We start from the raw sequence: 26,742 nt of genomic DNA, 5'->3' as shown, positions 1-26,742 counted from the left end.
AATAAAAACGAGCATTTTGTATCTACAAAAATCTATGTAATCATACCTCATTTAGCGTTGAAAATTTGGCTATTGCTATAAGGAACACTGATGTTTAAGGTGTTAACTTTATTTTACGAAATACTTACCGAAATTTTCGTAGATTTTGAGCGTTATAGAGACTTTAAAACATTGGTTTTATTGATTTCTCGGACGAATTCGAAAATGGTCCAGATTGGTGAAAAAACATGGCCGGGGCATTTTTCTCTATATGTATATAGTGAAAACATGTCAACACTATAGAAGTCACATTTTTTACCCAATTTTCATGAATTTTTTTCAGAACTTTTGTTTCCTAGTTACGTGAGTTAAGATTGAAAACGGTTCCGGTCTGTTGAAAAACATGGTTGCTAGGGGGACGTGGCAGTTTTCCTTATATTTATATAGTAAAAAGGCTTGCAAACAATCATGAATTTAGGTCATGTAACATGTGAGACAACTCTTCTAAATATTGCATTTAAGAATACAGTAGTTACTCCCCTTTGATTATTAATGTTTTCATAATAATACAGTGTAGTTTTGTTTCATTTATGTGTTAATTGTTATTCGAGGTTGGATGTTTTTATGCCCCCTTTGGAAGAAAAGGGGGCATATAGTGATCGGACTGTCCGTCTGTCTGTCTGTCCGTCTTTCTGTCACACTTTGCATTTAGGTTTCCAAAAATGCTCATTACTTCTATGTCCCTTGAGATGTAACCTTCATATTTGGTATGCATGTTTATATGGACAAGGCCTTTCCTTACGCACACATATATTAGCCCTGTGACCTTGACCTTGAACTTAATGTGTGCGTTTAGGTTTCAAAAACTGCGTTTAGGTTTCGAAAAAAGCTCATAACTTCTATGTCCCTTGAGATATAACCTTCATATTTGGTATGCATGTGTATATGGACAAGGCCTTTCCATACGCACACAATTTTTTACCCCTGTGACCTTGACCTTGAACTTGGGGTCTACGTTTAGGTTTCAAAATCTGCGCTTAGGTTTCGAAAAATGCTCATAACTTCTATTTTCCTTGAGATATAACCTTCATATTTGGTATGCATGTTTATATGGACAAGGCCTTTCCATACGCACACAATATTTAACCCCTGTGACCTTGACCTTGAACTTGGGGTCCGCATTAATGTTTCAAAATCTGCCTTTAGGTTGCGAAAAATGCTCATAACTTCAATGTCCCTTGAGATATAACCTTCATATTTGGTACGCATGTGTATATGGACAAGGCCTTTCCATCTAAATCTGCGTTTAGGTTTCGAAAAATGCTCATAGCTTCTATGTCCCTTGAGATATAACCTTCATATTTTGTATTCATGTGTATATGGACAAGATCTTTTCATCTAAATCTGCGTTTAGGTTTCGAAAAATGCTCATAACTTCTATGTCCCTTGAGATATAACCTTCATATTTGGTTTGCATGTGTATATGGACAAGGCCTTTCCATACACACACAATTTTTTACCCCTGTGATCTTGACCTTGAAATAGGGTCCGCATTTAGGTTTCAAAATCTGCGCTTAGGTTTTGAAAAATGCTCATAACTTTTATGTCTGTTGAGATATAACTCTCATATTTGGTATGCATGTGTATATGGACAAGGCCTTTCCATACGCACACGATTTTTAACCCCTGTGACCTTTACCTTGAAGTTAGGGTCCGTGTTAAATTTTCGAAATCCGCGTTTAGGTTTCGAAAAATGTTCATTTCTTCTATGTCCCTTTAGATATAACCTTCATATTTGGTATGCATGTTTATATGGACAAGGCCTTTCCATACGCACACAAATTTTGACCCCAGTGACCTTGACCTTGAACTTAGGGTCCGCGTTTAGGTTTCGAAATCTGCGTTTAGGTTTCAAAATATGCTATAACTTCTATCAAAGCGTTTACAGGGGGCATATGTCATCCTATGGTAACAGCTCTTGTTTTTTTGCCCACCTGATTGCTTAGGTGAGCTTGTGTGACTGGTCTTTGTCCGTCGTTCGACCTTCCACATTTGTTCGTAAACACTCTATAGAGGCCACATTTATTGTCCAATCTTCATGAAACTTGGTCAGAAGATTTGTCCCAATGAAATCTGGATCGAGTTCGAAACTGGGTCATGTTGGGTCAAAAACTAGGTCACTAGGTCAAAAGAAAAAAAAAAGCTTGTAAACACTGTAGAAGTCACATTTAATGCCCAATCTTCATGTAACTTTGTCTATATGTCTGCATTAATGATATGTTGGTTGAGTTCAAAAGTGGTTCCGGTCCATTGAAAAACATGGCCACCAGTGGGCGGGGCAGTTTTCCTTATATGGCTATAGAGAAACCTTGTAAACACATCATGAAAGTTAATCAAAACATTGGTTTTATTGATATGTGGGATGAGTTCGACAATGGTCCAGATCGGTGAAAAAACATGGCCGCCAGTGGGCGGGGCATTTTTCTCTATATGTATAGAGTGAAAACATGTGAACACTTTAGAAGTCACATTTTTTGCCCAATTTTCATGAAATTTGGTCAGAACATTTGTTTTCTTGATACGAGAGTTGAGTTGGAAAATGGTTCCGGTCAGTTGAATTACATGGCCGCCAGTGGGCGGGGCAGTTTTCTTTATATGGCTATAGAGAAACCTTGTAAACACAATTTTTGGCCCAATCATCATGAAACTTGGTGAATAGATTTGTTTGATATATATCTCAGATGAGTTTGCAAATGGTCTCGATAGGTCAATAAACATGGCTGCCAGGGGGTGGGGCAGTTTTTCTCATGTGACTATATAGAGAGAAACCTTGTGATCGAACACTATAGAAGTCACATATTTTGCCTAATCAACGTGAAACTTAGTCGATTGCTCAGGTGAGGTTTTAGGATTGGTCTTTGTCCGCTGTCCGTCCGTCCACCTTTGGTTTGTAAACACTCTAGCAATCACATTTCTCAAGCATTCTTTATCAAAGTTGCTGAAAGATCTCAGTCAAGTTTGATGATGAGTGAAATCGCATAATTAATGCCATAATTATTGCCCTTAGATTGTCCAAATTTTCATTATATTATACAAAATCCTTGTAAGCAAAGTTTGATGTTTGGGGGGTCAACTCAAAATATAGGTCACCATTTCAAATCTTACAAAAACAAAAACACTCCCTACGCCAGAGTTTTGGTTCAATAATGATGAAACTTGACCAGAATGTTTGTCTGATCAATATCTAGGTCATGTTTGACATTAGGTTAAGATTGAATGAACCTACTCCTCTCAGGTGAGCGAACTATGGCCATCTTGGCCCTTTTGTTTTTATCTTACATTATGTTTTTTGTGTGTGGAAATACTGGGTATTTGTTCCTTACCTGGTGGACAGGTGCTGCATGTTGCCGATGAGGCACTATCAACCTAATTACTTGTTGTACAGAAAACTGCTTTAACAGTGTTAAAAGTTGGAGTGTAACATGATCTAGTTTGTTTATTTGTAAAATCTATATTTTTTTTAATCCTGCCCATGAGGTCAAAACCTGCCATGCCATGCCATGCCATAGGGGTCACTTTATTTATAGATTAGCACAAATATTGACCTATAGAGTAAATATTTTGTTTAATCTTTGAAACTGTATATCCCAAGGTTTGATATTTGGTATGAAACATCAGATAGATGTCCTGTGCACAGTTTGTTCAAATCATGTGGCTGGTTTCAAAACTTGCCATGCCCTAGGGATCTATAAAGACTAAAGCTTGAATGTGTGCGATAGCTTAAAGACTCTGGCATTTCTATCTATGTGACTAGTATCAAAAAAAGCTTCTACCTTTGAGCCATGCTCTGAAGGAATGGGGCTAAATGCATGTGAGTGAAGTGCAGTCTGCACAGGCTAATCAGGGATGACACTTTCTGTCTTAACATGATTTGCACTAGGAAGAGTGTCCTAGAAACGCAAATTACCATAAAAGCAGAAAGCACTTAATACACAAGCATTAAGCAGTGTGTTCCCAGTGCTTTTCTCATTCCTGACTGCTGGGTTCATTGACTGGTTCCCAGTGCTATTCTAATTTTGACTGCTGGGTTCATTGGCTGTTTCAGCTGTTGGACAATGAACCCAAAGCTGCACTGCAGGTGCCCCTGTTGATGAAGATGAAACGTGAGAACATCGCTCTCAACAAGGCCATAGACAGTGGGGACACAGACCTTAGTAAGTGTGAACTCTTCCCCCTCGAGAATTGGTTAAGATATCTTGACCCCTTTTTAGCTCACCTGTCACGAAGTGACATGGTGAGCTTATGTGACCGTGTGATGTCTGGCGTCCGTATGTGCGTGCGTGTGTGCGTGCGTCAACAATTTGTTTGTGTAGACAGTAGAGGTCACAGTTTTCATCCAATCTTTATGAAATTTGGTCAGAATGTTTATCTTGATGAAATCTGGGTTGGGATTGTATTTGGGTCATCTGGGGTCAAAAACTAGGTCACTAGGTCAAAAACTAGTTCACATAATAGGTCAAATAATAGAAAAACCTTGTGTAAACAATAGAGGTCGCAGTTTTCATCCAATCTTTATGAAATTTGGTCAGAATGTTTATCTTGATGAAATCTGGGTTGGGATTGTATTTGGGTCATCTGGGGTCAAAAACTAGGTCGCTAGGTCAAAAACTAGGTCAAATAATAGAAAAATCTTGTATGGACAGTAGAGGTCGTAGTTTTCATCCAATCTGTATTAAATTTTGTCAGAATGTTTATCTTGTTGAAATCTGGGTTGGTATTGTATTTGGGTCATCTGGGGTAAAAAACTAGGTCACTAGGTCAAAAACAAGGTCAAATAGTAGAAAAACCTTGTGAAGACAGTAGAGGTCACAGTTTTCATCCATTCTTTATGAAATTTGGTCAGAATGTTTATCTTGATTAAATCTGGGTTTGGATTGTATTTGGGTTATCTGGGGTCAAACACTAGGTAACTAGGTCAACAAGTAGGTCAGATAATAGAAAAACCTTGTGCAGACAATAGAGGTCGCAGTTTTCATCCAATCTTTATGAAGTTTGGTCAGAATGTTTATCTTGATGAAATCTGGGTTGGGATTGTATTTGGGTCATCTGAGGTCAAAACCTAGGTTACTAGGTCAAATAATAGAAAAACCGTCAACAATTTGTTTGTGTAGACAGTAGAGGTCACAGTTTTCATCCAATCTTTATGAAATTTGGTCAGAATGTTTACCTTGATGAAATCTTGGTTGGGATTGTATTTGGGTCATCTGGGGTCAAAAACTAGGTCACTAGGTCAAAAACGAGGTCACTAGGTCAAATAATAGAAAAACCTTGTATAGACAATAGAGGTCACAGTTTTCATCCAATCCATATGAAATTTGGTCAGAATGATTATCTTGATGAAATCTGGGTTGGGATTGTATATGGGTCTTCTGGGGTCAAATACCTTTAAAAATCTTCTTGTCAGAAACTGCAAAGCTCAATGCCTTATATTTGATGTACATGTAGCATCATCAAGTGGTCCTCTACAAATTGTGTTTAAATGATCCGATCTGGTGTTTTGACATACACTCATATAGAGAAAACCTTTTAAAATTATTCTTGTCTGCCACATAAAGGCGATGTCTTTCTTATTTCCAGTAGAGAAGATTTTATTTACCTCGTTCATAGGTATGTGCGGGTTGAGGTCATCCTGCTGTATATATAATTATGTGTAAGTGGCAGATATATGAGTTTAAATTTCCAGAGAGACATTCAATCACATTATGTTTACTATGGATATACAGACATTGTGAAAATAATACCACAATAATTCATTGTATTATAATAAAGGTATATAAACAAATAACACAAATCATGTTTAACACTTTCTCACTCAGAAGCAAAGTGAAAATGGCTATGTACAAACAGAATAAAACCAGAACAGCCTGCAGGTAAATGTTCAGGTTATATGTTCAGCCTGTTCAGGTTTTATGCTGTTTGCTGCTCATCAGTATCAGAGGTTTGGAGGTTAAGCCTTTAAGACTTGAATTAAGTAAGAAAGGTCTTAAATTAAATATAACTTTCTAAGGGACTACAAATGCATGAAAATACGTATCTAAGTGGTAATGGTTTAATTATCTAGTACAACCTTTCACTGCTTTCATATTTGGTATGAGGCACCATTTCAGGTCTTCTACAAAGTATGTTCAAATTATGCCACTGGGGTCAACAGTGACTTTGCTGTAGGGGTCATCAATTGTTCATGACTTCTAAATCTTGTAATCTTATTTTGTGGTTTGAAATGTGAGTTAACATTTGTAACATTTTACCTTGTAAATACTTTAGAGGCAACAGTTATTGCTAAATCTTCATGAAACTTGGTCAGAACATTTGCCTGCCCAGTATTAAACTCTGTCATGTGGGGTCAACAACTAGGCATATAGTGCAAATAGTAGAAATAGCTTGTTAAGGCTCTAGAAGTTACAATTTGTTCCCAATACTTATGAAACTTGTTCTAAATATTTATTTAAATGATATAGTGGCAGAATTCAAAATGAAACCACGCTGATTTTTTCCCTATCAGTTGGAAAACATGGCTGCCAGGGAGTAGGCAATTTTCCTCTTATAACTATAGGAAAACCTTGGGAAATCTTAAGAAACTTACGTTTTGCCCACTGATCATGGAACTTGCTCAGGTTTCACATGCATTAAGCCCAGGTTGTCTCAGAATGAGGCTGAATTAATCATTTCATTGATACTCCTAATGACCCTTTCAGTTTACTTTGTGCTGCTACACCTGAAGGATGCTCTTCCTAAGGGCGAGTTCTTCATGGCAATCCGTCAACTCCCGGTCGCATATGCTCTCTACATACAGGTATTGTCAGCAAGGTCCACTTCCAGAAACACAATGATAGTTAAATCTTACTTAAGTAATTTAATAAAGTTGTTTTTGGGACTTTTCACTCCTGTCATGTGAAAACTGTTGTATCCCATATGTGGTCAGTGTGGCCTCAGATCAGGCTGCGCAATTGCGCAGTCTGATGGGGAGCTACTTTGTTTGCTATGAAGTCAATTAAAATTTTGTTACCTCTTTAGAGGACACAGTAGTTCCTGACCAGACCAGGCTTTGCAGTCTAGTATGAAGCTACCCTAGCCGCATATGGCATAAAAGCTATTTTTGCATGATGTGGGTTATGTCTGAACCAGATACTTAAAAGTCTTTAAGAGTGTTTTTTTTTTTTTATATTCCATATCATAATCCCAGTAACATCAAAATTATTAATATACTTTTGTTATTGTTATTTATTTGGAGATAATTTCAGATTGTTCAAACATTTTTAGAACAATTAGCTTACATGGCTTTGGATTGATATTTTTCATTCAAGTCTTAACAAAAATCTTATCACAAGATAGTGGAACTAACAATAGTATAGATGATATCTGATAGTTAACTCTGTCTTTAAAAGTTTACTTTATTTTTTTTATAAACATTTTCATTTATCAAACAACGTGTAACATTTTCCTAGTCATTTAAGCCTCTGGGGAAAAAAGGTTAAAGGCATGTGCGTAAAGTTTCAACCCATATTAGCATGTGCTGTTGGCAAAGGTTAATCAGGTACGACACTTTCCATCTAAACTGGATTTTCGCTAAGAGGAGTTCATTGAAATGAAAAATACAAATAAAGCAGAAAATATCACAGGCTTATCTGGGATGATATGTGACGCATATGAATAAGACCCAGAACAAGGCTCTTTATGTTAAGTCAAAGTTGCAAGTGCAAACTAAATTTTGGTTGTTTCAGTATTGCCGCCAGCAAAGCCCTGCCTTGATGGAGCAACTGTACGACCAGGAGGAGAATCACCAAGAGGTGGCCACTTGTAAAGTGATGGGGAGCTTTAAACAGGAGGTAGGTTGATTAGGAGCTTCATAAGGAGTTAGGTGTTGAGGATCTTCATAAGGAGTTAGGTGTTTAGGAGCTTCATAAGAAGTTAAGTGTTCAGAAGCTCCATAAGGAGTTAGGTGTTCAAGAGCTTCATAAGAAGGTAGGTGTTAAGGAGCTTCATAAGGAGTTAGGTGTTCAGGAGCTTCATAAGGAGTTAGGTGTTCAGGAGCTTAATAAGGAGTAAGGTGTTCAGAAGCTTCATAAGGAGTTAGGTGTCCAGGAGCTTCATAAGAATTAAGGTGTTCAGGAGCTTCATAAGGAGTTAGGTGTTGAGGATCTTCATAAGGAGTAAGGTGTTCAGGAGCTTCATAAGAAGTTAGGTGTTAAGGAGCTTCATAAGGAATTAGGTGTTCAGGAGCTTCATAAGGAGCTAGGTGTTCAGGAGTGTCATAAGAAGTTAGGTGTTAAGGAGCTTCATAAGAAGTAACGTGTTCAAGAGCTTCATAAGGAGTGAGGCGTTGAGAAGCTTCATAAGGAGTTAGGTGCTCAGGAGCTTCATAAGAAGGAAGGTGTTCAGGTGCTTCATAACGAGTTAGGTGTTCAGGAGCTTCATAAGAAGTAAGTTGTTTATGAGCTTCATAGGGAGTTATGTGTTCATGAGCTTCATAAGGAGTTAGGTGTTCAGGAGCTGCATAAGGAGTTAAGTGTTAAGGAGCTTTATAAGAAGTTAGGTGTTCAGGAGCTTCATAAGGAGTTAAGTGTTGAGGAGCTTCATAAGAAGTTAGGTGTTTTAAGGAGCTTCATAAGGAGGTAGGTGTTCAAGAGCTTCATAAGGAGTTAGGTGTTCAGGAGCTTCATACGGAGTTAGATGTTCAGGAGCTTCATAAGAAGTTAGGTGTTAAGGAGCTTCATAAGGAGTGAGGTGTTCAGGAGCTTCATAAGAAGTTAGGTGTTCAGAAGCTTCATAAGGAGTTAGGTGTTTAGGAGCTTCATAAGGAGTTAGGTGTTCAGGAGCTTCATAAGGAGTTAGGTGTTTAGGAGCTTCATAAGGAGTTAGGTGTTCAGGAGCTTCATGAGGAGTTAGGTGTTCAGGAGCTTCATACGGAGTTAGGTGTTGAGGAGCTTCATAAGGAATTAGGTGTTCAGGAGCTTCATAAGAAGTAAGGTGTTAATGAGCTTCATAGGGAGTGATGTGTTCATGAGCTTCATAAGGAGTAAGGTGTTCAGAAGCTGCATAAGGAGTTAAGTGTTAAAGAGCTTCATAAGAAGTTAGGTGTTCAGGAGCTTCATAAGGAGTTAAGTGTTGAGGAGCTTTATAAGAAGTAAGGTGTTTTAAGGAGCTTCATAAGGAGGTAGGTGTTCGGGAGCTTCATAAGGAGGTAGGTGTTCAGGAGCTTCATAAGGAGTTAGATGTTCAGGAGCTTCATAATGAGGTAAGTGTTGAAGAGCTTCATATGGAGTTAGGTGTTAAGGAGCTTCATATGGGTGAGGTGTTCAGGAGCTTCATAAGGAGTTAGGTGTTCAGGTGCTTCATAAGGAGTTAGGTGTTGAGGAGCTTCATAAGGAGTAAGGTGTTAAGGAGCTTCATATGGGTGAGGTGTTCAGGAGCTTTATAAGGAGTTAGGTGTTCATGTGCTTCATAAGGAGTTAGGTGTTGAGGAGCTTCATAAGGAGTAAGGTGTTAAGGAGCTTCATAAGGACTTATGTGTTCACAAGCTTCAAATAGGTGGTAGGTATTCAGGAGATCTAAATATTAATTAAATGTTAAGGAGCTTTAAGTAGGAGGTAGATTGCCAGGGCCTTCAAAAATTCTGTAAAAGTGTAATATGACGTTCCTGATAAGCCTGTGCAAACTGCACAGACTCATCTGGGTTGACACTTTATGCACATATGATAAGCCCCATTGTCCCAGAGCACAGCTAAAATGTATAAATTAGACTTATAAAGAGGAAAGGTACTTTGATTTTGTTTGTAGAGGTTGGAGGACAGAGTTGCAGTCCTAAACGAAGCTAAAGACAGTTTTACCAAGGCCAAAAATGACTTTGCTGCAAAGGTAACTGTTGGGTCTCTTAAACAAGGAATAGAATAATAATATAAAATATAATCAAACTGTAAATTGTGCATTTCATTTATTTAAGGAATGAATCAGAAATTTTATTTGTTAGTTGAAATTCGTGGTTATTAGATTGCTGTATTTGTTATTGTTTCCTAGCATGTTGTTGATGAGGTGAAGTTGTAAGTAATATTCCTGTAATATAATAATAACTTCTTAATATTTCCTGTAATATAATTATGACTTTAAAGCACTTTCTTAGCAAGAAGACCTGCTAATTTCCTAAAATATAATGAAGACCTTTATTAAAAGGCTCTTGTCTTAACATGCTTTCCCAGCTAGTGGATGATGACATAAAGCTGTTAATTATAATCTTTATGAATTCCTAGCCAAAAGACTGTTCATGAAATATAATTATGACCTTGACACTCTTTCCAAGCAAGTAGACCTGCTGTTATCCTCTAATATAATAATGACCTTTACACTGTTTCCAAGCTAGTAGAACTGTCTGGTTCATGTTTGAAAATAATGACCTTCACATAAATTTGGGCAACTAGGTCAAGGTCACTGTAACACAAAGTGTGAAATTGTTTGAGACAAATAACTCGTCAACTGACTAATATAATGATGCCCTTTACACTGTTTTAAAGCTAGTAGAACTGCCATGTTCCTGTATTATAATAATGACCTTTACCCACTTTCCCAACGAATTGACTGCCTGTTCTCCTGTGTATATAATAATTACCTGTACCCACTTTCCTAACAAGTGAACCTTTTGTTCTCCAAAGTATATGAGCTTCGCTGTGGAAAAAATGGGTTCTATGCATATGCATACTGTTTGTGATAAACAGTGTCATCCCAGATTAGCCTGTGCAGTCCACACAGGTGAATCATGGACAACGCTGACCGTCTAAACTGGATTTTCGTTACAAAGAGACCTCTCTTAAACAACAAATTCAATAAAACATTAAAGTGTTGTCCTTGTTTAGCCTGTGCAGACTGAACAGGCTAATATGGAACGGCACTTTACACACTTGCATGAAGGCAAGTTTTTCCAGAGCACAGCTCATAAAATGCTGACCTTTAACCATACTATGATTCAAAAATGCATAACCCATGTTATTATGCCCCCCTTCTAAGAAGAGGGGGTATATTGCTTTGCTCATGTCGGTCGGTCTGTCGGTCGGTTGGTTGGTCCGTCCACCAGGTGGTTTCCTGATGATAACGCAAGAAAGCTTGGGCCTAGGATCATGAAACTTCATAGGTACATTGATCATGACTCGCAGATGACCCCTATTGATTTTAAGGTCACTAGGTCAAAGGTCAAGGTCACAGTGACCCGAAATAGTAAAATGGTTTCCAGATGATAACTCAAGAACGCTTAGGCCTAGGATCATGAAACTTGATAGGTACATTGATCATGACTCGCAGATGACCCCTATTGATTTGCAGGTCACTAGGTCAAAGGTCAAGGTCACAGTGACCCAAAATAGTAAAATGGTTTCCGGATGATAACTCAAGAACGCTTAGGCCTAGGATCATGAAACTTGAAAGGTAGATTGATAATGACTCGCAGATGACCCCTATTGATTTTCAGGTCACTAGGTCAAAGGTCAAGGTCACAGTGACCCAAAATAGTAAAATGGTTTCCGGATGATAACTCAAGAACGCTTGGGCCTAGGATCATGAAACTTTGTAGGTAGATTGATAATAGCTGGCAGATGACCACTATTGATTTTCAGGTCACTAGGTCAAAGGTCAAGGTCATGGTGACCCGAAATAGTAAAATGGTTTCCAGATGATAACTCAAGAACGGTTATGCCTAGGATCATGAAACTTCAAAGGTACATTGATCATGACTCGCAGATGACCCCTATTGATTTTCAGGTCACAAGGTCAAAGGTCAAGGTCACGGTGACCAGAAATAGTAAAATGGATTCCGGATGATAACTCAAGAACGCTTATGCCTAGGATCATGAAACTTGATAGGTAGATTGATCATGACTTGCAGTTGACCCCTATTGATTTTCAGGTCACTATATCAAAGGTCAAGGTCATGGTGACCTGAAATAGTAAAATGGTTTCCGGATGATAACTCAATAACGCTTATGGCTACGATCATAAAAGTTCATAGGTACATTGGTCATGACTCGCAGATGACCCCTATTGATTTTGAGGTCACTAGGTCAAAGGTCAAGGTCATGGTGACCTGAAATAGTAAAATGGTTTCCGGATGATAACTCAAGAACGCTTATGCCTAGGATCATGAAACTTCATAGGTACATTGATCATGACTCACAGATGACCCCTATCCATTTTGAGGTCACTAGGTCAAAGGTCAAGTTCACGGTGACCCGAAATAGTAAAATGGTTTCCGGATGATAACTGAAGAACGCTTATTCCTAGGATCATGAAACTTGATAGGTAGATTGATCATGACTCGCAGATGACCCCTTTTGATCTTCAGGTCACTAGGTCAAAGGTCAAGGTCATAATGACCCGAAATAGTAAAATGGTTTCTGGATGATAACTCAAGAACGCTTATGGCTAGGATCATGAAACTTCATAGGTACATTGATCATGACTGGCAGATGACTCCTATAGATTTTCAGGTCACTAGGTCAAAGGTCAAGGTCACAGTGACAAAAACATATTCACACAATGGCTGTCACTACAACGGAGAGCCCATATGGGGGGCATACAAACAGCCCTTGTTTTTACAGCTATGTAATAAGCTTTTACCCATAAATTAGTCATATTATAATAATGACCTTGACCTACTAACCCAGCAAGTTGAAGATTAGATGAAGCTGTTGTGGTACCAGCGTTGCCTGGAGGAAGAGCTGCAAAAGCCCTGTCCTGAGTTATTTCGCAATGTTCTGGCAAAACTGGGCTTAATACATGTGCGTTAAGTGTTGTCCCAGATTAACATGTGCAGTACACCGCATACACTGGATGTTTGTTAAACATAATTTTGAACCAAAAAATCCATTAAAAGAGAAAGTCTGTAAAGGCTTATTTGGAACGACAATTTGCGCCCATTTATGAAGCCCAGTATTGACAGAAAAAGGTTTATTGTCCCCTACCGGCGAAACCGGAGGGGACTTATGGTTTGCACTCAGTCTGTCTGTCTGTCTGTCACACTTTTCTGGATCCTGCGATAACTTTTAAAGTTCTTAATATTTTTTCATGAAACTTGAAAAATGGATAGATGGCAATATGGAGATTATGCACGTCTTTTCATTTTGTTCCTACGTCAAAAATTCTGGTTGCTATGGCAACAAATATGAAATAATATTTTTTTTTACTGACAGTGGTGTAGTTTCACCGGTAGGGGACCATATTGCTTGGCAATCTCTTGGTTATCCCCCGCCATAGGTGGAGGGATATTGTTTTGGCGTTGTCCGTCCTTCTGTCCGTACTTCCGTCCGTCTTTCCGTCCGTCCGGCACTTTTGTGTCCGGAGCCAAAACTTGGAAGTGCTTTGGCGGATTTCATTGAAACTTAGTATGAGTATATATATATATATATATATATATATGGATAAGAGGATGATGCAGGCCAAATGTCATTGTACACCATATGTTAATAACAGGAGTTATGGCCCTTTGTATCTTGAAAAAATGCTTTTTTCAGTGTCAAATATAACACTTTTGTGTCCAGAAGCATATTGGCGGGGGATATCAATTCAACGAATCTGCTTTTTAAATAATGCCCTTGGCCCACTTTCCACAGCAAGTGGAAGACCAGATGAAACTGCTGCGGTACCAGCGTCTCCTGGAGGAGGAGCTGCAGATGCCTTGCCAGGAGCTCTCCTTGCATGAGACCATCCACAAGCTCATGGTAACCAGGAACCACAAGATGGCAGAGCAGCTTAGGAAGGAGTTCAAGGTCCCGGAAAAAAGGTAAAATCATTGGTAGAAGAATTAGAAGTAGGGCATGATTGGTGCTGTCATTGGCAATTATAATTAGTTGTGTATGATAGGTCCTGGAAAAAAAGTGCCATCATTGGTAGAAGTAGTCGAAGTAGGAGGGCATGATTGGTGCAGTCATTGGCCACTAGAATCAATAGGGCATGATAGGTCTCAGACAAAATGTGCAATCATTAAACAGAGCCTGTTTTTTCATCAAACAATCAACTTAAAGAATATTCTTTAAATTGCGAGTGGTTAATTAGATTTTTTTTGTTTATAATAAAAATAAATGCAAAAACAAGATAATGTGATTTGAAATTACAATGTATGATGTCAAGTGTAAAATGTTTATAAGCCATGCTCTGTGAAAAAGGGTTTAATGCATGTGCATAAAGTGACGTCCCAGTTTAGCCCGTGCTAATCAAGGACGACACTTTCCGCTTATATGATATCTTTCGTTTAAAAAAAGTCTCTTGTTAGCAAAAATCCAGTTAAGGGGGAAAGTTTCTTCACTGATTAGCTTGTGTGGACTGCACAGGCTAATCTGGGACGACACTTGACGCACATGTATTAAACCCCTGTTCTGCAGAGTGCAGCTCATAAATATATCGTTTCAGGTACTGGTGGCTGCGTGTGGATGCTCTTGCTCAGTCTGCAGACTGGGTGGAACTGGATAAGTTCTCCAAGTCTAAAAAACCTCTCTTGGGCATGGAGGTAATTTACTTCATATAAGGTTACACAGCACTGTGTTTCGCATCTAACCAAAGAACCCTTATTGAACCAATTAGACAAATTTAATCCTTATTTGAACAGCAAAACAATGAATGTTTATATTGGGGGAATGATAAAAATTGCAGAAATTTGACTGAATATATACAAAAAAGTTGTTGCTCATTATTGATTATTTTTAAATTAAGCGTTTTATTTTAAGAGTATACTGGTAATGCCAAAAATGTTATCAATTTATTCTGGTAAATTCATTCTGTTCAACCCTATTCATTTGATAATAATTCACAAGGAAGTTTGAATAGCTGTATTAAATTTCCAGTATTTAAAATAATATCCAGTACTTAATGCATACTAAATACTACTAAGTACTAAATGGGCTAATAAGTCTAATAATGGTGATAAGACAACAAAACATATGAACAATAGCAAGATATTGACTTTACATTATGTTTTCTTTAGGCTTTTGTGGATGCGTGCATGAAGTATGATGCCAAGATGGAGGCCAGGAAGTACATTCCTCGTGTCAGCCCAGAGAAGAAGGTCTACTGTCTCATCAAAACTGGGTACGGCAGCAATATAGCATAGGCCTATTTCATAAACATCTTGAGTAAAGTTTAAATTGTAAAATCTTGAGTTTTTTGTCAAATTTGGGGCCTCATTGTCAATCTTATAAAATGTATACTTTTTCAACAAATGACTTCCTAAAATTACCTAAGGAAGGTTTCCCAAAACATTTTTTTTCTATAGAAAAAATTATCCTATTTCCATATTTAGCTGTATAAGGAAAATCTTAGTTAATATAATATTAACAACACTTTCATTCGTAATTTTACAGTATTTGAAAAAAAACACCAATGTCACAATTTTGGTTGAATTTGTTCGATCGGGCGGGCCATGCCCTATTATAAATTGATCAAGAAAACACTTTCCGTACATTAACATCATTCTTTTACTTTATTCTTTGCCCATGTGTGTTGTGTTTATGACTTCAACAAATTAATTGTACCTCAAAATAAGAAGTTTGAAGTTACTTTTGAGTCAGTCTTTCGCTCAATAAAAGCCTTATACAATGTTTTAAGTTTGTAGAGCACAACATCTGATTTTTGTTCAAGCAATTAAATTCAAGTATAAAATCTGTTAAAGGGTTTAATGTTTAATGCAAATTTCAAAAGCAAATGGGTCCTGCTCTGTGAAAGTGGGTTTTTATGCTTTTGCGTTAAGTGTCGTCAGGGACGCCACTGTCTGCTTTTATGATATTTTTGTTTAAAGACATTCTCTTCTTAGCAAAAATCCAGTTTTGGCGGAAAGTGTTGTCCCTGATTAGCCTGTGTGGATTGCACAGGATAATCAGGAACAACACTTTCGGCACATGAATTAAACCCCTTTTTCACAGAACATTGCCCAAAAATGATGAGTCCCATTTTCTATGGGGGTTTTTCCCTTCCAAATTTTTGTCTTCTATTTATAATTATTTAAAGGGGCCGTCCAACAGATTTTGGCATGTATTGAAGCTTGGCATTAAATGCTTTATATTGATAAATTTAAACATTTGAACTAAAAATCTCCAGTAAAAAACAAGAATACAATTTAAAAAAAGGAAAAAAAGTAACTGTCATCAGGGCTCGAACCACTGACCCCTGGAGTCCTGGAGTAAACAGTCTCCCGCCTAGACCACTCAACCATCCATGCTCATGCTTAGAGCGGATGTATTTTTTACCTATATAAGCAATCCTCGTAGTATCCAAAAATAAAACGACAACAACAGAACTTTCCAAATTATTCAATCGTTTTGCATCGCACAACGCTTTATAATTTTCAGGTTTTCAAATCATCAAAAGATGCACATAAGAAATATTTAAGAGAATGGTAAAACTAAAACGAAAATTTGCGAATCTGAAACTACTTTTTTAAAATTTTGTCAATTTATGAAAACGTGACATCTGTTGGATGGCCCCTTTAACAAAAAAAACAAACTCATTTTTGAGGGAACATTTCACTAAAGAGTGTTAATGTGCAAGAGATTCGATTATATTCCAGTTCTTTCAATATTCTTTCTTGATTCAGGTTATTGCGTGAGGCAGCAGAAGTGGCCTTTGAGAATCGGAGTGAAGAAGAGTTGAACAAAGTGCTTCGGGCATGTTCCACGCAGGACAGAACTGTAGAGGACCAGGTCAGAGCGTATAAACAACAGCTGGGGGCCGCGGTCAGGAAATAGACCTTCGTGTCAGGAGGTAGTCAATAGGAGTTAGCCTTACAGGCCAGGATTAATTAAATAGCTGGAGATAGACTCACAAGTCATGGGGTATTAAATAGCAGGAGATACACCCACGTGCCATGGGGTATTATATATCAGGAGATAGACCCAAAGGGTAGTAAATAGCAGTGAGTAATGACATTCCATAGCAATCTTTTTTTTGACGAATGGGTTAGTTTTTATGCTCTCCGAAAATTTTCGGGAAGCATATACAGTACTTGCCAGTTTGTCCTTCCTTGCTTACTTTATTCCTTACTTTCTTCCATCACATTTTGTTACAGTTTATCATAGCGCCTTCAATATTTTACCGATCTCTTACATATTTGGCATGTAGGTATCTTGCATGGACCTCTACCTTTTGATGAGGTTTAAGGTCACTGGGGTCAAGGTCAAGGTCACAGAGGCTAATAATAGATTTTTCTGACACACTTTGTTACAGTTTTTCATAGCGCCTTCAATATTTTACCGATCTTTTACATATTCGGCATGTATGTACCTTGCATGGACCTCAACCTTTTGATGAGGTTTGAGGTCACTGGGGTCATAGTCAAGGTCACCGAGGCTTATAATAGATTTATTTTAGGTGGTTATTGCCCTTTGATAAGTTATTTTACCGATCTCTTACATATTTGGCATGTCAGTACCTTGCATGGACCTCTACATTTTGATGAGGTTTGGGGTCACTGGGGTCAAGGTCAAGGTCACCAAGGCTAAAAATAGATTTTTCGGTCACACTTTGTTACAGTTTCTCATAGCGCATTCAATATTTTACCGATCTCTAACATATTTGGCATGTAGGTATCTTGAATGGACCTCTACCTTTTGATGACGTTTGAGGTCACTGGGGTCAGGGTCAAGGTCACCGAGGAAAATAATATGTTTTTTAGGTGGTTATTACCCTTTGATAAGTAATATGACAATCTAAAGAATTTGATGTTTCTGTGGTAGATCACAAAAACTTATTATCCAAAGTTTAGGAAACCATGCAGAATCCCTCATGGTGGGCATACCTGAATATGTCATATCGTTCAACTCCATTGCGTTTTCAAGGAGTCATGTCCCCTTCAATAATAATTAGTTTCCACACAATTATCACATAGATTTACAAAGCGCATAATTGGTAGCATCCATCAGTTTCACTAATTATTTGTTTTTATTTATCAAAACAGTTCAGTTGAAAAGATTTAAGATTTGAATACTTTTTGTTTTTATGTCTGCACGTGTGTGATATTCATATTTATAATGGTAGCAACAAGTCTAATATATTTCAGTTTTGTTAAATTTTATTAATACATAAAACTCAAAGTGCTTGGTTTTTTCCTGACTTTTGCAGTGTGTATGTTATTGTCCAAAAAAGACAGGTTGATCCAATACTTATAGTAGTATAGGCAAGTATTTGCAATTCCTCATATAAAATAAATACCCATGGGATATTTACTTATCAATTTTACTCACATAACTGTGTAATTCAATGTTGTGTTCACAAAAAGCAAACATTTGATTTTTATGTTTACCCGGTAGATGTTACCCAAAATTAGACTTATTTGTAAACATTTGTATTTTTATTATTATTTTGCTAATGAGTCATGTATAGATATGGACTCTGGTTTCCAGTTCCCCAACAGGTTACTGTTAAACCAGGATCACTTGTGTGCAATATTTTCAAATCTGGCCCATGTATGGAAGAATGTAAAAACAGTTTTTGCATTTGTTTTGTAAGTCTGTGTATAACATGCTTTGTTTAAAATGATATTCAGATGAATGGTTTGCTTTGTTAAAAATGTGATTTAGATGAATGGTTTGCTTTGTTTAAAATGTGATTTAGATGATTGGTTTGCTTTGTTTAAGATGTCATTCAGATGAATGGTTTGCTTGGTTTAAAATGTGATTTAGATGAATGGTTTGCTTTGTTTAAGATGTCATTCAGATGAATGGTTTGCTTGGTTTAAAATGTGATTTAGATGAATGGTTTGCTTTGTTTAAGATGTCATTCAGATGAATGGTTTGCTTGGTTTAAAATGTGATTTAGATGAATGGTTTGCTTTGTTTAAGATGTCATTCAGATGAATGGTTTGCTTTGTTTAAAATGTGATTTAGATGAATGGTTTGCTTTGTTTAAAATGTGATTTAGATGAATGGTTTGCTTTGTTTAAGATGTCATTCAGATGAATGGTTTGCTTTGTTTAAAATCGAATTCAGATACATGATTTGCTTTATTAAAATCTTATTAAGATGGATGGTTTGCTATCTTTAAAATGTTATTAAGATGAATGGTAGGCCTATGTGATGATAAGTATGAATTACTTGTTTATATGTTGTTGTTTTTTCAATATTTATTGTTAAAGTTTTATACATTTACGTTACATGGCTCCTGTATAATTTGTAAATTGTTATTTGTTTATGATGGATATTTTTGTGTAAATAAAAACACTTTTTACCGAATGATTCTCCATAATTTTTATGATATGATGACACAAACAACTTACATTTTCGACGACTTTGGTTAACTTTTTAGTTGTTCGCTTGTTTGGTCAGCAAATACATGTAGATGCATTTGCGAAGGCGCAGCAGGACCAGTACATGAACTCTGAAAGACAAACATGCATGCGAGCATCACAACAGCCAAGGCTATTAAGTAGCAACCTTGATAACAGACAATTCATCCTTGGTCAACAGCTGGAGCATGCACGCCGTGACCGGGGTGAGAGTCACCCGCAGAAGATTTTGTTGTAGACTATTCTGAAGAACCCGCAAGTGAGATTCTTATTGTCTGTAGCTGGATAATGGTTTTTATGCCCCCTTTCGAAGAAAAGGGGGCAAATAGTGATCGGACTGTCTGTCCATATGTCCGTCTGTCTGTCTGTCTGTCCGTCTGTCTTTCCGTCACACTTTGCATTTAGGTTTCGAAAAATTCTCATAACTTCTATATCCCTTGAGATATAACCTTTATATTTGGTTTGCATGTGTATATGGACGAGGCCTTTCCATACGCACAAAAATGTTCACCCCTGTGACCTTGAACTTAGGGTCCGTTTAGGTTTCGAAATCTGCGTTTAAGTTTCAAAAAATGCTAATAACTTCTATGTCCCTTGAGATATAACCTTCATATTTGGTATGCATGTGTATATGGATGAGACCTTTCCATACGCACAAAAAATTTCACCCCTGTGACCTAAACCTTGAACTAAGGGTCCGCGTTTAGGTTTCAAAATCTGTGTTTAAGTTTCGAAAAATGCTCATAACTTCTATGTCCCTTGAGATATAACCTTCATATTTGGTATGCATGTGTATATGGACAAGGCCTTTCCATACGCACAAAAATGTTCACCCCTGTGACCTTGACCTTGAACTATGGGTCCGCGTTTAGGTTTCGAAATCTGCGTTTAAGTTTCGAAAAATGCTCATAATTTCTATGTCCCTTGAGATATAACCTTCATATTTGGTATGCATGTGTAAATGGACCAGGACTTTCCACGCACACAAACATTTTCACCCCTGTGACCTTGACCTTGAACTTAGGGTCCGCGTTTAGGTTTCAAAATCTGCGTTTAAGTTATGAAAAATGCTCATAACTTCTATGTCCCTTGAGATATAACCTTCATATTTGGTATGCATGTGTATATGGACGAGGCCTTTCCATACGCATACAAATTTTTACCCCTGTGACCTTGACCTTGAACTTCGGGTCCGCGTTTAGGTTTCGAAATCTGCGTTTAAGTTTCGAAAAATGCTCATAACTTTTATGTCCCTTGAGATATAACCTTCATATTTGGTATGCCGAGGCCTTTCCATACGCACACAAATTTTTACCCCTGTGACCTTCACCTTGAACTTAGGGTCCGCGTTTAGGTTTTTAAATCTGTGTTTAGGTTTCGATAAATGCTCATAACTTCTATCAAAGCGATTATAGGTGGCATATGTCATCCTATGGTGACAGCTCTTTTTTTATGCCCCCGAAGGAGGGCATATAGTGATCGGACTGTCCGTCCGTCTTTCTGTCACACTTTGTGTTTATTTGTTATTAATTTGCTTAATCAGTTGCAAATGGTGCCTTTGGCTCTGTGAGTTTTTGATTTCAATGGTCTTTTTAGCTCGAGTATTATATATGAAATATATATAATGGAGCTATCCTACTCACGTTGGTGTTCTGTTTCCGTGCCGTTTCAGTTAGCCTGCAAATGTAAACGTTTTCGTACTACCCCATTTATTTTCATTGTCCCTTGACATATTGCTTTCATATTTTGCATACTTGTTTACCAACATCACCCCAACCTATAAACAAGAGCAGACAACTCTATCAAGCATTTTGTCATAATTATAGTCCCTTTTAAACTTTGAATTTGCATATTATTAATAAATCTATGTTTAAGTTTGCGTATTACCCCAAATATTTTCTATATCCTTTGACATATTGCTTTTATTTGTTGCATACTTGTTTACCCCTGTGACCTTTACCTTGAAGTTAGGGTCTGTGTTTAGGTTTCGAAATCTGCTTTAGGTTTCGAAAAATGCTCATAACTTCTATGTCCCTTGAGATATTACCTTCATATTTGGTATGCATGTTTATATGGACAAGGCCTTTCCATACGCACACAAATTTTGACCCCTGTGATCTTGACCTTGAACTTCGGGTCCGCGTTTAGGTTTTGAAGCTGCGTTTAGGTTTCGAAAAATGCTATAACTTCTATCAAAGCGTTTATAGGGGGCATATAACATCCTATGGTGACAGCTCTTGTTACTACATCGTCTGAGGAGCGTCAGATAGGGTAACGGCTCTGCTAACTCAGTGTGTACCGTCATCACTGGAGTGGGACGTCTTCTCCCGCTGACTTTGCTGACTCCAAGAACTCAAAGGTCGGGTCCTCAAGCGGAATGCTAATTGTCAGTAGGCGATGAAGCTTCGGGGTTGCCAGGAGTGAAAAGGAAGCAGTGGGGCAGCAGAGGTTGCAGCGTAGAGGATGGACGGGGCAGACCTGGAGCAGCAATGCTTACCAGGACTTCGAGGGGATGGCCCTATGTTAACAATAGAAGTGTCCCAAGACGTCGATACTCAGTATGCTCGACATACCAGGGAAACTATTCTGTGGTTCGTGCGATGGCTGGTGACTTCAAGAGCCGCCATATAGGTGGTGCAGCGCTCGAGGAGCGGGATGAAGATCTTAGTCAAATTGTCAGCACTCCTTTGGTGCAGTAACCTTGTCCTTTTAAGGGCAACTAGACATGATTTGTCTTTAACTTGTCTAACAGTGCACATTTAGGTCTCATTGTCCATCGTGCACTGGTCTATTTGGATCAAAATTATTTCTGTGGCGTGATAAATTTGACCTACTTTGGCTCAAAATTAAAAAAAAAATCCTTTGAAAGGTCACAGAGGCAGGTCGGTACATAGTGTTGTCGTGGAGGATCAAAATTATTTCTGTGGCGTGATAAATTTGACCTACTTTGGCTCAAAATTTAAAAAAAAATCCTTTGAAAGGTCACAGAGGCAGGTCGGTACATAGTGTTGTCGTGGAGACGCAGCGACGACCTGCAAATAAAAGTCTTTTACACACCCACAGCCCATTACTTATCAGATAAACGAGAGAAAAACGGAAACACCCAAGACCATTTTACTAAGTGATTAATAGAACCATTATTTCATTATGGAAAGCTAAACAAATATTAAAAGATAAACGTTTTATTACAAGATGCATTTTATTATTGTTTCATAATGATAAGCAATATGCTGTTTATTGAAAAACAAATCGTGACAATCGGAAATAGGGTATCCATATTCACTTAAACTCATTACACACATTTCATGCGGTGAATATGCGCCTATCAAAAAAAAAAAACAACATTGTAAACTTTTTAAAATTCATTTTTTTAAATTCATGTATTTTTTCTAACTATATTTCTAAGTCAGGATATTATATGTTAGCGTTTTTGATCGCCAAAATCGTTAATGGCGACTGTATCTTTCAGCTAGCGATTGAAGTTGAAAATGTAAAAAGAAAAGGGCGATTATCAAAACAGTAAAGGTTCTCTATTAATGTGTCACCATTGCCTACTTCAAAACAGCACACTGAATGAGTATTGACTACTGTTTCTAGAATCTTTATCTTTCATCCAGAATGATGGAGATGACTGAAACATGGTATCAATAAAATGAAAACATAATGATATTAAAATGAGCAATACAATTTACAGAATGTCATATCCCTCTATCCCCTCTTGAGAAATTGATGTAGTCCTCTACCGATAGATAGATAGATTTATTTCGGAGATAGCATACATACTCACAATACATTGAAACAACATAAACATAAAACAATATGAAGTAAAAACAATCAAAATTGAACAGTACATGCATAGAATGCACTATGACATGCACACTAACGCCAAGGATTACACAAAAAAAAGAAATATCCCTTATTTCCATTGTGGTCCTTGATGGTATGTTGTGAGTTCAATGTTAATAGAACCAAAATCACCGATTTTAATTGAACACGACAAAGTGTTTTGCTACCTGCAAACTGTGATATACTTGTACACTTAAAATGTAAATGTTAGTTGAATACACATGTTGTATTGAAAAACAAGACAAGTAAACACTCATGGTGGGTCAAACTGACCAACACGCTGGGGATTTTTATGATCCGTTATCCTTAAACCAAATTGAAGGTTCACGTGTTCTTGATGAACGTCGGGGCGGTACGGGAGTTGGCATCGCAACTGTAGGTGGTTCCGCTGTACACGTTGTTGAGGCACTGATTGAGGCGGTGCTACTGTGGGTGATTTTGGAGCCACTGGAGTAGGAGCGGTTGCAGGGAGATGTTGATTCTGACACGGGGTGTCCTGAGGATCAAAAGCCATGTCATATGGAAGCCTGGCATTTTCAGCCGGGGGTCCAGTATGGCCAATGTCCATAGATACGTGTTAACGGGCAGGAGCTGGCTGAAGTGGTGACAGAGAAGTATTTGACTGATGGCCAGGTATGGATACGCCCTGTATATCAGTGGGAATCATCTGTCGAGCTGGGGTGGATACGTATTGCATATTGGTCGAATTGAAGAATTTCGATTACTTTTCCTGGTTTGTCCCATGGGTAATAGCGCAGTGGTCTGCAATTTATGCGCAAGTTTAATGAAGAGTACCGAAAAAATGCATGGAAAAGGCATAAATTTGGACTATTTCTGTTGAAGTAAGATTTTTAATGCAATTAAACTGTTTTTTTTTCTTATTTTAGTCGTGTCTATAACTATTTTAACCGTACTAATGTTATTAAAACAAAACACTGGTTTGAGAGACATTTGATTTACCCCTGTGTGTCTGTCTGTCTGTCTGTGTGTCTGTCACACTTGATGTCTAAACTCAAGTTCTTGTTTTACATGCACTTTTATCATGCAAAATGCTGATTAGATAGCATCAAATTGCATCATTTGAAGATACCATTTCAAAAAAAAATCAGCGACGGAAGGGGACACCCCTCCCGCATCCTCCCCAGTTGAGCCCCCCCCCCCCCCCCCCCCTCGCAAAAAAATCTGGATACGCCTCTGAATGACCAGTCTGACTGTGAATCCTATCAAAGTCGCCAATTTAAAGGGGTGGCAAGCGCCGGATATGTTCAGATAAGCGTTCCCCGACCTTTATATGTCTGTTTTAAGAGCAGCTTCTCGCAGGTGTAAGGTGTCTTGCCATGTTTCATGAGGTGACTAGCGGCCTGGGAGAATGGGCATAAAGTCCTTTACGACACGACCAAAACATACATAGCTGGTAAAAGTTTTGTATTACGGTCCGAGAGGTTACTGTACTTTAGGATAGCGCGTTGAAAAGTATAAGTGTTGAACTCACCATTTGGTCCAGTGTTTTCAGTGAGCATCCGTTTGACTGTTTAACACCAACCTCCGCTCTACAATTACTGTGAGGGTATGCTACAGATGACAGTCTATTTTTTTAAGAAATCTCGAGTTGACAGAGAGGTAAATTCCGGGCCGCCATCTGACGCCAGTTCATCTGGTATTCCGAAAGTGACAAACGTTTTTCGCAAACTGTCAATGAGACCTGTTGACCCATTTGTAGATTTCAAATTCGAAATCTATTTCAGTTCGAATATCTGTCAATAATCACAAGATAGTTTACACCCTTATGATGAAAGAAGTCAGCACATATGCATTGAAACGGGTATTCAGCGTACACCAATGGTATCAGGGCATAATTCGGTTGAGATGGTGCAATTCTCTTGCAGTGTGTACAATTCTTCCTCATATCAATTATGTCTGCTGTGATTCCTGACCAGAATACTGATTGCTCCGCCATGAATGTCATCGCTGTGACACCTTGGTGCGCAGAATGAAGCGATGCTAATATAGTCTGTCTCAGAGAAGGGGGAATCACCAGTCGATCTTTGTAAATAAAGACACCGTCAACCGTAGATAACTGGTCTCAAATCCCATAGAAGCTCTGTAGGGAAGGTGGAAGATCAGAACGAGTTTCTGGGACACCTGCCTCAATGATTTCTACTAACTGGTGCATGTTCTCGTCACTTGATGTAGCCATGCGCACTTTGTCCAATATTACACATTTTAAGGTTCATGTAGAGGCTTCATTTTGAAAAATGTGGGACCCCCAGCATTGAACTCAAATTTGACTAAAGGAAGAGTGCCACATTGAAAATGTATACATATATGCTTTAAAGGATGTTTTTCCTTCAAACTGCTACCAATTTTGCACATCAACGTATCATAACATCCACAAAATAAATCAAAATACAAAGCGATTTTAACACTAAAATATACATTATTTTAAAAAATATGAATCATGTTTATTCCACGTATTTCGGCGGAAAATTATATAACTAGTGAATAATATCGACATTGACGAGGGCAAGTTACGCTTAAATAGTAAAAAAAGTTTACATATCTAGAAATATCAAAACTCGAACACATGTCATTTCATCACCATGGGGGCAGCCATTTTTAAATTAATAAAATAGAAAAAAAAACATGCTAAAAACTCACTCATCGCCTAATTGACATTCCAAACGGTTGACGATGACAAATGCATTGGATTGTAATCTTTCCGTTGATGTTTGCAAACTGCACGATCAGACCTCATAAACACTCAAAAGAATAACTTTGTAAGAAGCATTTCACCAGTGTTTACAATCGTTGTCGAATCACATGTACTGTATTATTGCGCATAAAATAGTACGCTTACAGACTGACAGAAAGATCGATACGTAAATCCGTTCAATTCATCACGGGATACTATTCTATTGATAATATATAATAATACATCGCTTAAACAATCTAAAAGTAGAAATAATCTTTTTAAACGGAGTTTTTAATAACGAAAGTGAAAACAAAGGAAGTTGGATGGATATTCTGTGAGATGCACTTCGGCTCCAGAAAAACAATACAAATAAACTAAAAAAGACGTGTGGGAGACAATTTTCAGCTGGAAAATATTTGAAATAGGGTAAGTGAATATATCTTTACGTGGTAATTTCTGTTATTTAGTGCGATCTCTTGCTGATTAATGTTAATAGTTGTTTTACTAGTTGCCACCCAACTGTCAAAATAAGTATGTGTTTTCTCAGGTATGTGTATACACATACCCGGTTTTCTCAGCACTGCACGTGGTTTCGACCGATTTGTTTTGCACGTTCTTCTACGGATCACAGCGATGGCCACGCTTTCAAAATGGGTAGAAGGAATCGAAATATAAAATCAATCGTTTTGCCAATTTCTTTATATTCCTTTACAATATATATGTCGTCTGCAATCTATTTCAATTTGAGATGGTTTAAAATTTGCAATTTGGTCGAGAGGTAAATAACAAAATTGTTAAGCCTTTGAAATAGAATTGTGACTCTTATTATCCACCATACCTGGATTTTTAAAAAGTAGTTACGTTTTAGTTATTTTTAGAACTTTGTTTAGGATATTTATTAAAAAAAATTCAGTTGAAT

General features: G+C 37.7%; 1 protein-coding gene across 1 annotated transcript in view; it reads left to right on the top strand.

Moving 5' to 3' along the window:
* LOC127860146 (vacuolar protein sorting-associated protein 16 homolog) overlaps window positions 1–19,232 on the top strand; it is a 48,906-nt gene extending 29,674 nt beyond the window's left edge. Inside the window, exons 16-23 of the mRNA XM_052398012.1 lie at window positions 4,085–4,193; window positions 6,735–6,832; window positions 7,761–7,865; window positions 9,817–9,894; window positions 13,629–13,798; window positions 14,425–14,521; window positions 14,996–15,099; window positions 16,601–19,232. Of these exons, the coding sequence (XP_052253972.1) occupies window positions 4,085–4,193; window positions 6,735–6,832; window positions 7,761–7,865; window positions 9,817–9,894; window positions 13,629–13,798; window positions 14,425–14,521; window positions 14,996–15,099; window positions 16,601–16,751 (912 nt within the window). The 3' untranslated portion in view covers window positions 16,752–19,232. The remainder of the gene's footprint in view (window positions 1–4,084; window positions 4,194–6,734; window positions 6,833–7,760; window positions 7,866–9,816; window positions 9,895–13,628; window positions 13,799–14,424; window positions 14,522–14,995; window positions 15,100–16,600) is intronic.
* The last annotated feature ends 7,510 nt before the right edge of the window (window positions 19,233–26,742 follow it).

The sequence above is a fragment of the Dreissena polymorpha genome, chromosome 15 (genome assembly GCF_020536995.1).
Source record: "Dreissena polymorpha isolate Duluth1 chromosome 15, UMN_Dpol_1.0, whole genome shotgun sequence".
NCBI classification, from domain to species: Eukaryota; Metazoa; Mollusca; class Bivalvia; order Myida; family Dreissenidae; genus Dreissena; species Dreissena polymorpha.
Note: the sequence above shows the minus strand (reverse complement) of the source record. Positions and strands in the feature narration are given on the sequence as shown.